The sequence below is a fragment of the Heptranchias perlo genome, chromosome 6 (assembly GCF_035084215.1).
Source record: "Heptranchias perlo isolate sHepPer1 chromosome 6, sHepPer1.hap1, whole genome shotgun sequence".
NCBI classification, from domain to species: Eukaryota; Metazoa; Chordata; class Chondrichthyes; order Hexanchiformes; family Hexanchidae; genus Heptranchias; species Heptranchias perlo.
The window spans coordinates 39,559,063-39,575,001 of NC_090330.1; the positions used below are offsets into that span (position 1 = coordinate 39,559,063).

General features: G+C 45.5%; 1 protein-coding gene across 2 annotated transcripts in view; it reads right to left on the bottom strand.

Annotated features, from left to right (window-relative positions):
- dync2h1 (dynein cytoplasmic 2 heavy chain 1) overlaps positions 1 to 15,939 on the bottom strand; it is a 656,363-nt gene that overhangs the window by 45,980 nt on the left and 594,444 nt on the right. For both annotated transcript variants that reach the window (XM_067986146.1, XM_067986147.1), the window contains exon 85: positions 9,390 to 9,599. In XM_067986146.1, coding sequence (XP_067842247.1) covers positions 9,390 to 9,599 — 210 coding nt within the window. The remainder of the gene's footprint in view (positions 1 to 9,389; positions 9,600 to 15,939) is intronic.

Consider the following 15,939-nt stretch of genomic DNA (forward strand, 5'->3'; position numbering starts at 1 on the left):
TTTTCAAACTGGGGTCCTCAGACCCTATGGGATTTGTGTATTTGTTGATGTACTAGCATGTTATTTCTGTTGCTGAATACAAATGAAAATGTTTTCTGCATTGACACCATCTTTTCCTTTGGATAGCTGGCATTATCTTTTGAAAGTAAGGTTGGGGAGGGGCCGAGGAGCGTTAATGTTTGCAAAGGACATCAGGGTATCCGTATTGGCAGGGTGAACCCTGCACAGCCAGGTTTGATAACTGATGTAGATCATAAAAAGTAGTAACACTATTGTTCATCACTTGGGTCAATTAAAAAGTAAATATACTGTTTCACATGCAGTCTACTCCCGACCACAATATATTAATGGAAACATGGAGATACAACAATGCTGTCCTTTGATTAACTTGGATGTGATGCAATTCAAATGGGGCAACCAAGGCAATCTCATAATTTCATTTTTTGAGATAGAAGTCCTGATTTTGTGAGAAGGACAAATATAAGGTCATGCTGGGCCAGGCACCACCAGTGTACATAGTGCAAGGAGAGGGTCGCGTCAAAATTTGAATAGGATATAGATACAAGGAAAGCTTTCCCAAAGAACTTGGCCTGCAGCACACTTGGCTGGGGAGTGCAAAATCTGACAGGCAGCCAGTCTTAAAGGACTGCAGCTGTGTTAGTGGTTTAAAAGTGGACTAACTGTTTACAATGATCCCGTGAAGCCATATGGGCAACACTACTCCTTTTGATGCTGAGGAGTTGGAGTCCTGCTGTGGGAAGTGCATCAAAAGAAGGTGGCCCTATGAGCGCCGAAGACCTAAAAGCATAGGTGCCAGCTGAATGTAGGGAGTTCTGACTAAGTCAATACAGACACCCAGCTCCCTTGTACCTGGTTGCAAATGAGGAAGAAGTGTGTGGATATGCAGCAACCAGGCGTGGTTGATGTGCTCCTTACTTTTTTTTTATTCGTTCACGGGATGTGGGCGTCGCTGGCAAGGCCGGCATTTATTGCCCATCCCTAATTGCCCTCGAGAAGGTGGTGGTGAGCCGCCTTCTTGAACCGCTGCAGTCCGTTTGGTGACGGTTCTCCCACAGTGCTGTTAGGAAGGGAGTTCCAGGATTTTGACCCAGCGACAATGAAGGAACGGCGATATATTTCCAAGTCGGGATGGTGTGTGACTTGGAGGGGAACGTGCAGGTGGTGTTGTTCCCATGCGCCTGCTGCCCTTGTCCTTCTAGGTGGTAGAGGTCGCGGGTTTGGGAGGTGCTGTCGAAGAAGCCTTCACGAGTTGCTGCAGTGCATCCTGTGGATGGTGCACACTGCAGCCACAGTGCGCCGGTGGTGAAGGGAGTGAATGTTTAGGGTGGTGGATGGGGTGCCAATCAAGCGGGCTGCTTTATCTTGGATGGTGTCGAGCTTCTTGAGTGTTGTTGGAGCTGCACTCATCCAGGCAAGTGGAGAGTATTCCATCACACTCCTGACTTGTGCCTTGTAGATGGTGGAAAGGCTTTGGGGAGTCAGGAGGTGAGTCACTCGCCACAGAATACCCAGCCTCTGACCTGCTCTCATAGCCACGGTATTTATATGGCTGGTCCAGTTAAGTTTCTGGTCAATGGTGACCCCCAGGATGTTGATGGTGGGGGATTCGGCGATGGTAATGCCGTTGAATGTCAAGGGGAGGTGGTTAAACTCTCTCTTGTTGGAGATGGTCATTGCCTGGCACTTATCTGGCACGAATGTAACTTGCCACTTATGAGCCCAAGCCTGGATGTTGTCCAGGTCTTGCTGCATGCAGGCTCGGACTGCTTCATTATCTGAGGGGTTGCGAATGGAACTGAACACTGTGCAGTCATCAGCGAACATCCCCATTTCTGACCTTATGATGGAGGGAAGGTCATTGATGAAGCAGCTGAAGATGGTTGGGCCTAGGACACTGCCCTGAGGAACTCCTGCAGCAATGCCCTGGGGCTGAGATGATTGGCCTCCAAAAACCACTACCATCTTCCTTTGTGCCAGGTATGACTCCAGCCACTGGAGAGTTTTCCCCCGATTCCCATTGACTTCAATTTTACTTGGGCTCCTTGGTGCCACACTCGGTCAAATGCTGCCTTGATGTCAAGGGCAGTCACTCTCACCTCACCTCTGGAATTCAGCTCTTTTGTCCATGTTTGGACCAAGGCTGTAATGAGGTCTGGAGCTGAGTGGTCCTGGCGGAACCCAAACTGAGCATCGGTGAGCAGGTTATTTGTGAGTAAGTGCCGCTTGATAGCACTGTCGACGACACCTTCCATCACTTTGCTGATGATTGAGAGTAGACTGATGGGGCGGTAATTGGCCGGATTGGATTTGTCCTGCTTTTTGTGGACAGGACATACCTGGGCAATTTTCCACATTGTCGGGTGGATGCCAGTGTTGTAGCTGTACTGGAACAGCTTGGCTAGAGGCGCAGCTAGTTCTGGAGCACAAGACTTCAGGACTACAGCTGGGATGTTGTCGGGGCCCATAGCCTTTGCTGTATCCAGTGCACTCAGCCGTTTCTTGATATCACGTGGAGTGAATCGAATTGGCCGAAGACTGGCTTCCGTGATGGTGGGGATATCGGGAGGAGGCTGAGATGGATTATCCACTCGGCACTTCTGGCTGAAGATGGTTGCAAACGCTTCAGCCTTGTCTTTTGCACTCACGTGCTGGACTCCGCCATCATTGAGAATGGGGATGTTTGCAGAGCCTCCTCCTCCCGTTAGTTGTTTAATTGTCCACCACCATTCACGACTGGATGTGGCAGGACTGCAGAGCTTTGATCTGATCCGTTGGTTGTGGAATCGCTTAGCTCTGTCTATAGCATGTTGCTTCCGCTGTTTAGCATGCATGTAGTCCTGAGTTGTAGCTTCACCAGGTTGGCACCTCATTTTTAGGTACGCCTGGTGCTGCTCCTGGCATGCTCTTCTACACTCCTCATTGAACCAGGGTTGATCCCCTGGCTTGTTGGTAATGGTAGAGTGAGAAATATGCCGGGCCATGAGGTTACAGATTGTGCTGGAATACAATTCTGCTGCTGCTGATGGCCCACAGCGCCTCATGGATGCCCAGTTTTGAGCTGCTAGATCTGTTCTGAATCTATCCCATTTAGCACGGTGGTAGTGCCACACAACACGTTGGATGGTGTCCTCAGTGCGAAGACGGGATTTCATCTCCACGAGGACTGTGCGGTGGTCACTCCTACCAATACTGTCATGGACAGATGCATTTGCGACAGGTAGATTGGTGAGGACGAGGTCAAGTAAGTTTTTCCCTCGTGTTGGTTCGCTCACCACCTGCCGCAGGCCCAGTCTTATGCACACATTTCTTGTGTGGCCTGTCAAACATGGAACAAACTTGAGATGGAAACTTCCACACCCTCTGAAGGTATCATTTCAAGCATTGTAGACAACAAATGCCCTTTTGCACACACTCTTTTGTTGTGCTTAAGATGCTTTTCTTAAAGGTGGCGATGGTAGGCGAGGAGCAGCAAACAGGTGCTGAGATGTGCAGGCCAAGGTGCTGCTCTGCTAACTCAGCAGTTCTCAGTGGAGTTAACAGCCATGAATGCAAAGAATAGCTTGCCATCCAATCAGCCAACCACCCACTGTTTGTTCTTGTTGAAATAACGCAGGTACTGTGCAATGTGGCACAATAAAGGCATAATTCTTGCTTTTTGGATAATGGCCACTGACTTGCATGATGATCTTAATATGATCAGATACTACCCAAACATTAATAGTGTGCGAACTCTTTCTGTTCATGAAGGTCATGGGGTTGATGTGAAGAAGCCTGATACCCACATCCTTGCACTCGAGGGAACTCTGCAACCTGTCTAGCTGATGCCTCCCTTCCACAGCAAAAATGATGAAGGTGCTGCTCCATGTAAATACAGCACTTGTCAAAATGGGTTGGAAGAAAGTGGAAACATGAGTGCCACATGTTGTGATAACCTTCACTTCTACGAGAAGAAGCATTCAAGATCCAGATCATTGTGCAACAGATGGCACAACTCTGTGGCAGCCTGTCTTGTTAAGTCGAGATGGTAAAGGCAGGACTCCACTGACACATGTAGGTGCTTGAGTGTTGATGGGTGTGGCTAAAACACCTTAAGGGTCATTGCATCTGCATTTTTGGCCCCTCATGATGTCTTCTTCCTCAATTCAATTATGTATAACATGCGAAATCCCCAAAGGAATACCCATCCCACTCTCATCTCTTTGTAAAGTCCAATGTCAAAGCCAGCAGTAACCAAGAATAATGAAGGAAAACACCGGTGGGAAATAAACCCAAAACTACAAAACAGATGACTCACTCAGCAAAACCACTAACATACGGAGCAAGCTGCAGCCAAAAGAACCGGAAACTGCAGGAATAAAAATCTCCGAGAGCCCTGTTTCAACAAGTGAACCCACCGGTCTCCTCTTGCACCCAACTTTTAATCAAGGCTCGTTCTCTGGTGGAGCCTTAGCTGAACTAGTAAAACTCAGGGGCCAAAACATTATCATTGAATTTTCATATTTAAAAGAGACCACTCATGCTGGTAGTGCAGCCTCATTATTTGGCTCCAAATTATGCCTCATAAAATCAGGCCTACAACCTAGTCTCCTGATTTTTTGAGCTCCAAGCACAGCGTGAAACCAACTATGCAACTAGTGATCCAGCCAAGAATTGATAAAATTCACCCAAGTAAAATAGGTAGACTCACATTAGGCAGTCCTGAGACTAAAATTTGTGACTTTCTGGATAGGAGGAAAACAAGGTATTGCTTATTCCACTTTGCTTACAGTTTATGTCAGTTAATCGGGACATGATTGATGGGAACATCACATTAACTGGAGAAACACGCCCAGGCAGCTATTAATTTAAAACATATTATAATCAGTATTGATTAATAGAGGTACTTTAATAAATAGAATGATTCTAGTTCCACGAGGGATTCCAATTAAAGAAAAATCATCAGCTGTGATTATTTTCCTTCTAAATAAACAAATAATTTTTGACTGACTCCAGGTTATTTTTCTGTTGGATCTCAAGGGTATTTGCATTCTAAAGCTCATAAGAAACAATTTAATAAAACGTAACATTTTACATTTAACAGTGTTCCAGATTAGCTTGCAGCCTACTAATACCATTCATTTAAATTTTACCCATAAGAAGTGTTTTACATACTTCACCAAAATTTGGCTTGTAGTTCCTCTTACTACTAACTTATACTTAAATAAGCCTGTCAAGAACATAAGAACATAAGAAATAGGAGCAGGAGTAGGCCATACGGCCCCTCGAGCCTGCTCCGCCATTCAATCAGATCATGGCTGGTCTTCTACCTCAACTCCACTTTCCTGCCCAATCCCCATATCCCTTGATTCCCCTAGAGTCCAAAAATCTATCTATCTCAGCCTTGAATATACTCAATGACTCAACATCCACAGCCCTCTGGGGTAGAGAATTCCAAAGATTCACAACCCTCTAAGTGAAGAAATTCCTCATCATCTCAGTCTTGAACGGCCAAGCCCTTATCCTGCAACTATGCTCTCTAGTTCTTTCCATGTAGGCTTCCACCCACCGCAGAAGCCTACAAGGCCGCAGCTCTATTGACCTTTGGGACTCTTCTGCCTTTATAAATGCTTGGTGACTTCTTCTGGTCCTGTTGTAGCACCAATCCTGCTAGGTTTTGCTGCCAGGTCCAGGACTGGGCGGGGCATCCACGATTTAAGGTTAAAATGCAGTTGGAAGTGAGAGCATCAGCACGAGACTTTCAACTTTTAATTAGGACCCATTTGCTTGGGGCAGGCGCATGGCCCAAAAATTGGTGAGTTTAAAAAGGTGGGTGGGTGGGGGGGGGGAGCATGAACAGGGCGGGCAGGCGATTAGAATTGTAACTAGGGCTTCTCTGCACTGTTTCTGACCTCCTGGGTGGGATGGGTTCAAATCAACCCTTTTAGAGTAAACCTGATAAAACCTGGATGAATTGATATACTGCAATTCTGATGTGATACAAGCAGCCACTTTCCCTTTGCGGCACAGGGAACTACTTCATCTCTTCATATTGATGGGCAGCACCAACATAGGCTTTCACTTAGATGCAGTTGAAGAGAGTTTGATGAAGGAGAATTCACTGTTGAAGCAGTTACTGATGCATGTTAATCCCTTTTAGCACTATACTTAGAGCACAGCCGCAAGTGGTTACTATTTACTTAAATATTTAATTTTTCCTTCCAAAATTATTTTGTGGATTAAACCCAAAGAAGTTATAAATATTCTGTTTTATTTTTGATCCTAAAAAGCATGTATTTGCTCACAGTTGATTTGCCCAAATCCTTGCAAAATAATGCCCCAAACCAGAAGGCCTAATTGTAAAGTATTTTGAAAATAAAAATGATATGAGACTTCCACCATAACACATACTACCTCCAACAAACCAGGAGAATGTCTCTAAGCCAAGCACATCACCTTCAGCTAAATAGTTAAAGGAACAAAATGTAACATAGCAGAACAACTGACAGGCTCTATCCTTCAAAAGAGTCTGATCTAAAACTACTGGGACCACATTCACCAAAGTCTGTATCAAACACAGTCTAGCTCATAAATCCTTTGGAATTGGAGGTGCAACAGAAATGTACAGCATCAAATGAGGAGCTTTCCAATTGAACACAAGTTGAAATGGTACAAAGTACACAGAATAGAATGGCAAACCGAAGCATGAATAGCAATCAGCACAAAAGAAATGAGAACAATTAAAACTTACTCAAGTGACTGTGCTTAAGACTAAAATATTTTCAACTTCAATTAATTGTGATTAAAAAATAATGTAAAAAGAATAAATGCTCTAACACCAGTCCAAAAAAAAAGTGGGCAACAAATTCCTTGGCGTAGGACCCTGATTTGCATATTAAAACAGCCTCCCACCTGTTTCAGGTGGACACGCTGTCTGCCCATTTACAGGATCACCTGAAAATTATAACAGGCGTGCCTTGGCGTCAATGGGGCAGCTGAGTTGCAGCCTCCCACCCCGATTTTTAATTTGCTGCCCGCCTGCTTTTCAGGTGAGAAACAGACAGCCGGGGTTTGAAAATCCACCTTCCCATGTCCTCTCCACTGGAAAATATGTCAGGGAGCAACCCTAACATATTTTTGTCAGAGTGGGGCTTTCCCTGATTTTCTGTATCTGGCCACCCAACTTTCAGGCAACAACAGGCAGGGAATCTACCCTTGAAAATAGGATTACAGAAATTCACTTCAAGACTGTGAACATTAGGCAATATTTGTCATGATACATTCCCCTTCCTAGGTTAACATATTACTTAATAGAACTATTAAAAAAAACACCAGCTACTCCTGGATTCTGCACAATGTTGAAAATTATTTGCATTCACCAGAGAAAAAAAAATCCTCCCTTCCTTATACCAGTATTATTTCCAAGAAGACGTCCCTCCTGCCTGCACTGAGATCTGCACTACAGCTTAGAAATGAGTTACGGTGATATTAGCAGACAAGTGTTTAAGGTGTGATATTCCTTCATCCGCTATTTTAATACAGATGTTAACCCGTTTATTTTAAATAGCTTAATGCTGCGAAGATAGGAGGCAGAGGAACGTCATACAAGCATGTTAACCATTTGTTTGCTACTAAGCAATCATTTCTGGGTTTATGTCACCAAAGATAGTCTGAAAAGCATAGGGGTAGATTTTATAAACAATATCATTAAAATGGGTTCCCCAGTTGCTCAGTTGATAAATTGGATTAACTGCTGTGCATATGAAACTTTTGACTATGTAATAGAGCCAAAAAAGTAAAAGAATATCATACTTGAGGAAACTACAGCCAGTAGCTAACTAGGGATCTTGTAGCTCTGCTAATATTTAACACGCTATTCGACTAAAGTTTGCTATGCTCCAGCAACAAATCCTCAGAGTTCATCTACTGACTCCAATACTCCCCCCAGAGGGACATAAATATTCTGCTGACTTAACCAGATCCCGTTTAAGGCATACCAAATCTGAGGAGGTAACGAATTAAACAAATTAGTGCTTTTATTTTATTCGTTCATGGGATGTGGGCGTCACTGGCAAGGCCAGCATTTATTGCCCATCCCTAATTGCCCTTGAGAAGGTGGTGGTGAGCCACCATCTTGAACCGCTGCAGTCGGGATGGTGTGTGACTTGGAGGGGAACGTGAGGCTGGTGTTGTACCCATGTGCCTGCTGCCCTTGTCCTTCTAGGTGGTAGAGGTCGCGGGTTTGGGAGATGCTGTCGAAGAAGCCTTGGCGAGTTGCTGCAGTGCATCCTGTAGATGGTACACACTGCAGCCACGGTGCGCCAGTGGTGAAGGGAGTGAATGTTTAGGGTGGTGGATGGGGTACCAATCAAGCGGGCTGCTTTGTCCTGGATGGTGTTCAGCTTCTTGAGTGTTATTGGAGCTGCACTCATCCAGGCAAGTGGAGAGTATTCCATCACACTCCTGACTTGTGCCTTGTAGATGGTGGAAAGGCTTTGGGGAGTCAGGAGGTGAGTCACTCGCCGCAGAATACCCAGTCTCTGACCTGCTCTTGTAGCCACAGTATTTATGTGGCTGGTCCAGTTAATTAGTGCTGAGGGTATCAGTTCAAAAAATCTCCTTGGCCAAGGCTGAGTCCAGCAAGTTAGTCAGCTTTGGGGTGTATATGGTGTGTATGTATATACATGTGTTTTTTCCTCCCCTTTGTTATTTTCCTTTTTAAAAGCTGTTCATCTATAATATCTTCCAGTTCTGGTTAAAGGTCTGTTAGATTCCAGGAATTCATTAAGTCACAAGACGTTAGTTCCACACATTACTTTATTAGTCCAGAGTCCATGTGAACTTATTTCAACTTTACGCAATCCAAGCAGACACAACATTAAAAGACCACTGACGAGAGCCTAGCAGAACTATCCTAATATAAGCTGTAACCAAGCAGTTGACTGTATACTTACTGGGACACTCGGCTGCATCAGAAACTATCTCCTGTTCTCCCGAAGTGACAGTTAGCTAATTTTACTCTCTCTCATATAACCATTTTGTTGCCAATATAAGGTCTTGATTTTGTCTTTTGTACAATTTAATACCCATACAAGGTCTGTTTTGACACTTGGGTCATCTAGCAAATCTGTTAATTTTAAGATTCGACCCGCATGGTGGTTATCATCGCTGTTTCTACTTCTGTTCTATCTTCCTGTTCTGCTAGTTTTGCTCATGAGTGTGGTTTCTGTGATCAGGAGTCATTTCGGTCACTTGCATGACAGCATGTAAGAGTGTAACCAAACATTCCTGAAACTCTGGGAATAAACACCATATTTATGATTGTGTAAAGTGCAATGAATACCAAATGCATATTGAAACAAAAATACATTTTTCAGACGGTCATTCTGTACCTCTTGACTCATTAGTGCAGTGGCCAACTTCTGCACAGAAGACGTCAGCAAAGATGTTCCTCTTATCACTTTGCTCATTGCTGCCAGGGACTGATGGACACTTTGTACCAGGCGGATGGCATTGTATTGTTCCAAGGCTACGAATGACTGGATTGGAGAGCCCTGCTTCTCATTTGGAGGGGATATCTTTTGGTGAATCAGTTGAGAGCCCTGGAAAGAAAATAAGGCAGATGTTAATAAAGGAAGTAATACAAAATTAAAAATGGTTACTGAAAATCTTTAGTTTTTTTCATTTTGTAAAGGACGTTTAGTGAATTTTTGTGCTCAATTCAATGCTTCGATGTCAACATTGTGGGGGCAATTTTAACCTAACCCACCCATCAGGAAACTTCCGGGATCAGGTACAATGCTAGTTTTACACCCCACCTGGATTTACTCTCCAATGAAGTCAATGGAGAGTAATATTGGGCGGGGTGTAAAACTAGCATTCCATCATGGGTTTCCTGCCCAGCGAGTTAGGTTAAAATTGCCCCCTCCAAGTCAGAAATAGCATGAGTTAGATCTCCACCCTATTCCAATAGTATAACCCCATTTTGAAACAGGACCCACTGTACCAGTGTGACATTTTCATTCCTCACACCAGCTGTCCATGTAACATCTCATCCAAAAGGCAGCATCTCTGACAATACACCATTCCCTCAGGAGCACACTGGAGTGTCAGTATGTTCTTAAGTGGGCCTGAAACCACAATTTTTAGGAGAAAGCATTTTAAGAAAGCTATCTACTTGACATTCAGAATTGTGTGCTAGCATTAGGGACAGCAGTGAAACGAAAGTTTGGTAGTCCCTTGGTCTAGTGCATTTTCATTAGGATTATATTTAGGGTGAAAATTATCTAACTGATACTGTTCAATAAATGCTGATCATTTCTTTACTTATGAAAGAACAGAAGTTATGGGTAGGCTGCTGAATAAGTAGCAAGTGACAGTGCTCCAGGTGTCTGTTGCCTGTTACTGGTCCTTACAATAAAATGACTCAATAACTCAATAAAAAAGTAGGCAAATCCATTTTGGTATCATTTTGCAACTGCTGATCGCTATAATATGGTGCAAACCTTTCAAATAGAGGAGTTAATAGCATTACATACTTACCAACTGTTGCAGTTTATCATTTGTTTTGTGGATCATATTATCAGCACTTTCACAAAGAACTGTTGTATTTATATTTTTGTTTAATGTTTGTTGGGACATTACCAGAAAATTGAAGACAAATAACTAAAAGCTATTAATTGTATCTTTTGTTGTTGACAAATTCAATTCATATTCTAAAATCAATATTTTATTTCAGTAAGGCTGGAAGTTAACTACTGCCCTTTCAAGGAAGAGTATTTCTCTGCGATAAAGGTCAAGATTAATACTGGTGGTTAAACCACAATGGAGACAACCTCATACTAAACTTATGAAAAACCACAGCTGGAAATTTGTTACTGAATACTTAAGCCTGATATGAGGTGAATATTTATCTGATATTTTGAAAGTATTCCGTGCCAAACTGGAATTAAATATGTAGAAATTTTGCTAACGTATAGCACAATTTCTACAAAGTTTAATGAGGAATTTCTGAAAACTAATATTTGATGACACACACAGAAAGAAAAACCTTAGACTAGAAAATGTTTCCAGTATTCAGACTTTATTTAAAAACATCAGTGTGAAGTCCTGATGATAACGGTTGGGCCTCATTTGTATATGATTGGTGGGCTGCCCACGCAATCGTGTTGGTGACAGGCAGCCCGCCCACTTGGAGGGCGGAATTTCTTGCAAGCTCACTACTTGAAGCAAAAGGTCATCAACCTGAAACATTAACCTTCTGTTTCTCTCTCCACAGATATTACCTGACCTGCTGAGTGTTTCCAGCATTTTCTGTTCTTATTTCAGATTTCCAGCATCCATAGTATTTTGCTTTCCACTTAAAGTTTTGGCTGACTTTGTGCAAAGGTTGGATGCCTGCAAAATGAGTCAAATTAGAGCACCCAGGTTCTCACGTTCAGGAGTGGAGGTGCTGGTTCAGGAGGCGAGGGCATGGAGAGGTACTCTCCCCAGCTGATGGCAGTAAGGTGCCAAAATAAAATCTGCAGCAAGCCTAGTGAGGGGAGGCAGAGATAGTAAACTCCCAGAGCATCATTCCCAGGTCCTGAATTCAGTGCAGGAAACAAGTCACACACGTTACCTGTTGCTGGCTGCCTTCACAACAGGCTCTAACAGCAAAATATCTTCACCTGGTAGCAAATGCTAAATACACTCCTCTGATGAATGCTTTCTCAGTTCACAGTCCAGCCACTTTCTTTTCATTGATCACCTCCCCATCCTGCTCACAAGTGCCGCTTCTCACTCTCAGGATGCAAACTATATGAAGAAGCCCCACACATATGCACATCCCTTTTCAACAGCCACTCACCAACTCTCTCTCTCTTTCTGCAGGACAAAATGGCTCAGAATGCAAGATTGAGGAGCAAAACCGGGGGAGGCCCTTACCAAGATGGAGCTGGCAGCCATGGATATCATTAGGCCATCTAGAGTGAAAAGCATCAGCAATGGCGAGGCTAGGTTGCATTCGGCAGTGTGTCTGCCTATTACTTGTACTCTCTCTTTGACCTCAAGCAATCATTCATTCAAGCAACTTGGCAACTTTATGCTGCATCCAGGTGATGATATCAATCATCTGCTACTGGGCTGGGGAAGGTTTGTGGGGAATGAATAGTTCAGGTGAAGTGATGGGCAATCAACTAATCCCCAGCATCTTTGGCTGAAAGCTGGTATCTTCACCCTCCATCTTCTGCCCTTTCCGTGCCTTCATCCGATTCTTTCTATGAGGAGAGGTCCTCCGGTTGTCCTTTCTCCAAGTGCATTCCTCTTTGCACAGCAAGGTTGTGTAAGATGCAGCACACAAACATAATGTGAGAGATTCTCTGTGGACTGTAGTGCAGTGAGCTCCCAGACCTATCCAGGCATCGATACCATTGCTTGAGGAGCTCACTTGTGTTCTCGATGATCATCCTGGTGGTCCCATGGATCTGGTTGTATCTCATCTCTACAGGCATGCTCAGGCAACAGAGAGGTGTCATGAGCCATGTTCGGGGGTGGGGGGGGGGAATCCTCTAGCAACCAGCCTCTGATGTTCTGAGACAGGTGAAATTGTGGGGGGAGGAGGGGAGAAAAGGGTTGACTGTCACAAAATGAAGACATTGTGACAGCTGCCTGGAAACCGGGCATAGAACTGCATGATTCTGTGGCGGTGATCACTGACCAGCAGCACATTGAATGAAATCCTGTCCATCAAATGTTGCTGGCTGATTATCAGGTGCCATGATAATCAGTGCCCTGTGTGCAGTCGACTGCTGCAAATCCCACTGCCTTTTCATTCTGACTGCAGGGGCTCAATTTCAGAATGCAAGTGCGGGTGCGTTGGGACGGGGGCTCCAAAAATCGGAGCAATCCCGAGCAGGTTCGGAACCTGGCTCCAACCCACAGACTTCTGGGTTCCCCACTGATGCGTCTGGGTGCAGGCGCTCCTCACGAATGCGGAAGTCCCATCGGCAATTAACGCCAGCGGGACGACAGTTAAGGACATAGCTGCTAGACTGGGCCTGCGGCAGGTGGTGAGCGAACCAACACGAGGGAAAAACTTACTTGACCTTGTCCTCACCAATCTACCTGTTGCAGATGCATCTGTCCATGACAGTATTGGTACGAGTGACCACCGCACAGTCCTCGTGGAGATGAAGTCCCGTCTTCGCACTGAGGACACCATCCAACGTGTTGTGTGGCACCGTGCTAAATGGGATAGATTCAGAAAAGGTCTAGCAGCTCAAAATTGGGCATCCATGAGGCGCTCTGGGCCATCAGCAGCAGCAGAATTGTATTCCAGCACAATCTGTAACCTCATGGCCCAGCATATTCCTCACGCTACCATTACCAACAAGCCAGGAGATCAACCCTGGTTCAATGAGGAGTGTAGAAGTGCATGCCAGGAGCAGCACCAGTCGTACCTAAAAATGAGGTGCCAACCTGGTGAAGCTACAACTCAGGACTACATGCATGCTAAACAGCGGAAGCAACATGCTACAGACAGAGCTAAGTGATTCCACAACCAATGGATGAGATCAAAGCTCTGCAGTCCTGCCACATCCAGTCATGAATGGTGGTGGACAATTAAACAACTAACGGGAGGAGGAGGCTCTGCAAACATCCCCATCCTCAATGATGGCGGAGTCCAGCACATGAGTGCAAAAGACAAGGCTGATGCGTTTGCAACCATCTTCAGCCAGAAGTGCCGAGTGGATGATCCATCTCGACCGCCTCCCGATATCCCCACCATTACAGAAGCCAGTCTTCAGCCAAATCAATTCACTCCACGTGATATCAAGAAACGGCTGAGTGTACTGGATACAGCAAAGGCTATGGGCCCCGACAACATCCCGACTGTAGTGCGGAAGACGTGTGCTCCAGAACTAGCTGCTTCTCTAGCCAAGCTGTTCCAGTACAGCTACAACAGTGGCATCTTCCCGACAATGTGGAAAATTTCCCAGGTATGTCCTGTCCACAAAAAGCAGGACAAATCCAATCCGGCCAATTACCGCCCATCAGTCTACTCTCAATCATCAGCAAAGTGATGGAAGGTGTCGTCGAAAGTGCTATCAAGCGGCACTTACTCACCAATAACCTGCTCACCGATGCTCAGTTCGGGTTCCGCCAGGACCACTCGGCTCCAGAGCTCATTACAGCCTTGGTCCAAACATGGACAAAAGAGCTGAATTCCAGAGGTGAGGTGAGAGTGACTGCCCTTGACATCAAGGCAGCATTTGACCGAGTGTGGCACCAAGGAGCCCTGGCAAAATTGAAGTCAATGGGAATCAGGGGGAAAACTCTCCAGTGGCTGAAGTCATACCTAGCACAAAGGAAGATGGTAGTGGTTGTGGAGGCCAATCATCTCAGCCCCAGGACATTGCTGCAGGAGTTCCTCAGGGCAGTGTCCTAGGCCCAAACATCTTCAGCTGCTTCATCAATGACCTTCCCTCCATCATAAGGTCAGAAATGGGGATGTTCGCTGATGATTGCACAGTGTTCAGTTCCATTCGCAACCTCTCAGATAATGAAGCAGTCCGAACCCGCATGCAGCAAGACCTGGACAACATCCAGGCTTGGGCTGATAAGTGGCAAGTAACATTCACACCAGACAAGTGCCAGGCAATGACCATCTCCAACAAGAGAGAGTCTAACCACCTCCCCTTGACATTCAACGGCATTACCATTGCCGAATCCCCCACCATCAACATCCTGGGGGTCACCATTGACCAGAAACTTAACTGGACGAGCCACATAAATACTGTGGCTACAAGAGCAGGTCAGAGGCTGGGTATTCTGCGGCGAGTGACTCACCTCCTGACTCCCCAAAGCCTTTCCACCATCTACAAGACACAAGTCAGGAGTGTGATGGAATACTCTCCACATGCCTGGATGAGTGCAGCTCCAACAACACTCAAGAAGCTCGACACCATCCAGGACAAAGCAGTCCGCTTGATTGGCACCCCATCCACCACCCTAAACATTCACTCCCTTCACCACCGGCGCCAGTGGCTGCAGTGTGTACCATCCACAGGATGCACTATCCACAGGATGCACTGCAGCAACTTGCCAAGGCTTCTTCGACAGCACCTCCCAAACCCGCGACCTCTACCACCTAGAAGGACAAGAGCAGCAGGTACATGGGAACAACACCACCTGCATGTTCCCCTCCAAGTCACACATCATCCCGACTTGGAAATATATCGCCGTTCCTTCATCGTCGCTGGGTCAAAATCCTGGAACTCCCTAACAGCACTGTGGGAGAATCTTCACAACACGGACTGCAGCGGTTCAAGAAGGCGGCTCACCATCACCTTCTCAAGGGCAATTAGGGATGGGCAATAAATGCCGGCCTCGCCAGCGACGCCCACATCCCATGAACGAATAAAAAAAGGGAGTTATTCAGATACTTGTAGTATTTGGAGTACTTAATTTTGTGCACATTTTCAAACATCCTTAGCATGTTTCCCGTGCTATGGGAAACACTCCATGTTCTACCAGACGTGTTTCAGCCAGCAGCCAGTTGGACATTCAAATGCTTGTTCGACAGAAGGGGATAAAAGGTGAGTTATTGCAGCAGAGCACTCAGTTCTTTCAGACAAACTTTTGGCTTGGAGATCTTTGTATTTTCACTGAAAATTCTTACTATCCACTCACAATTCTTCTGATCATGCATACTTACCAACTTGTCGGACCCCCTCAAACTGATACCATCAGGATGGGGGGGGTGCCATGGCTGCATTCACTACTACATCAGAGGACGAGCAACATCACCAGCCTCGCCAGGCAAGGTGTGCACTTCCGCCACTTGCAGTTCCACAAAGCAGTTCTGCACCGCAGGCACCTGCACAAGATCACAGAGGGCAACAGAGAGAGCGACGTTGCAGGAGGCACTACCCTCGCCACAGGGTCTACAGATCAAGGCTC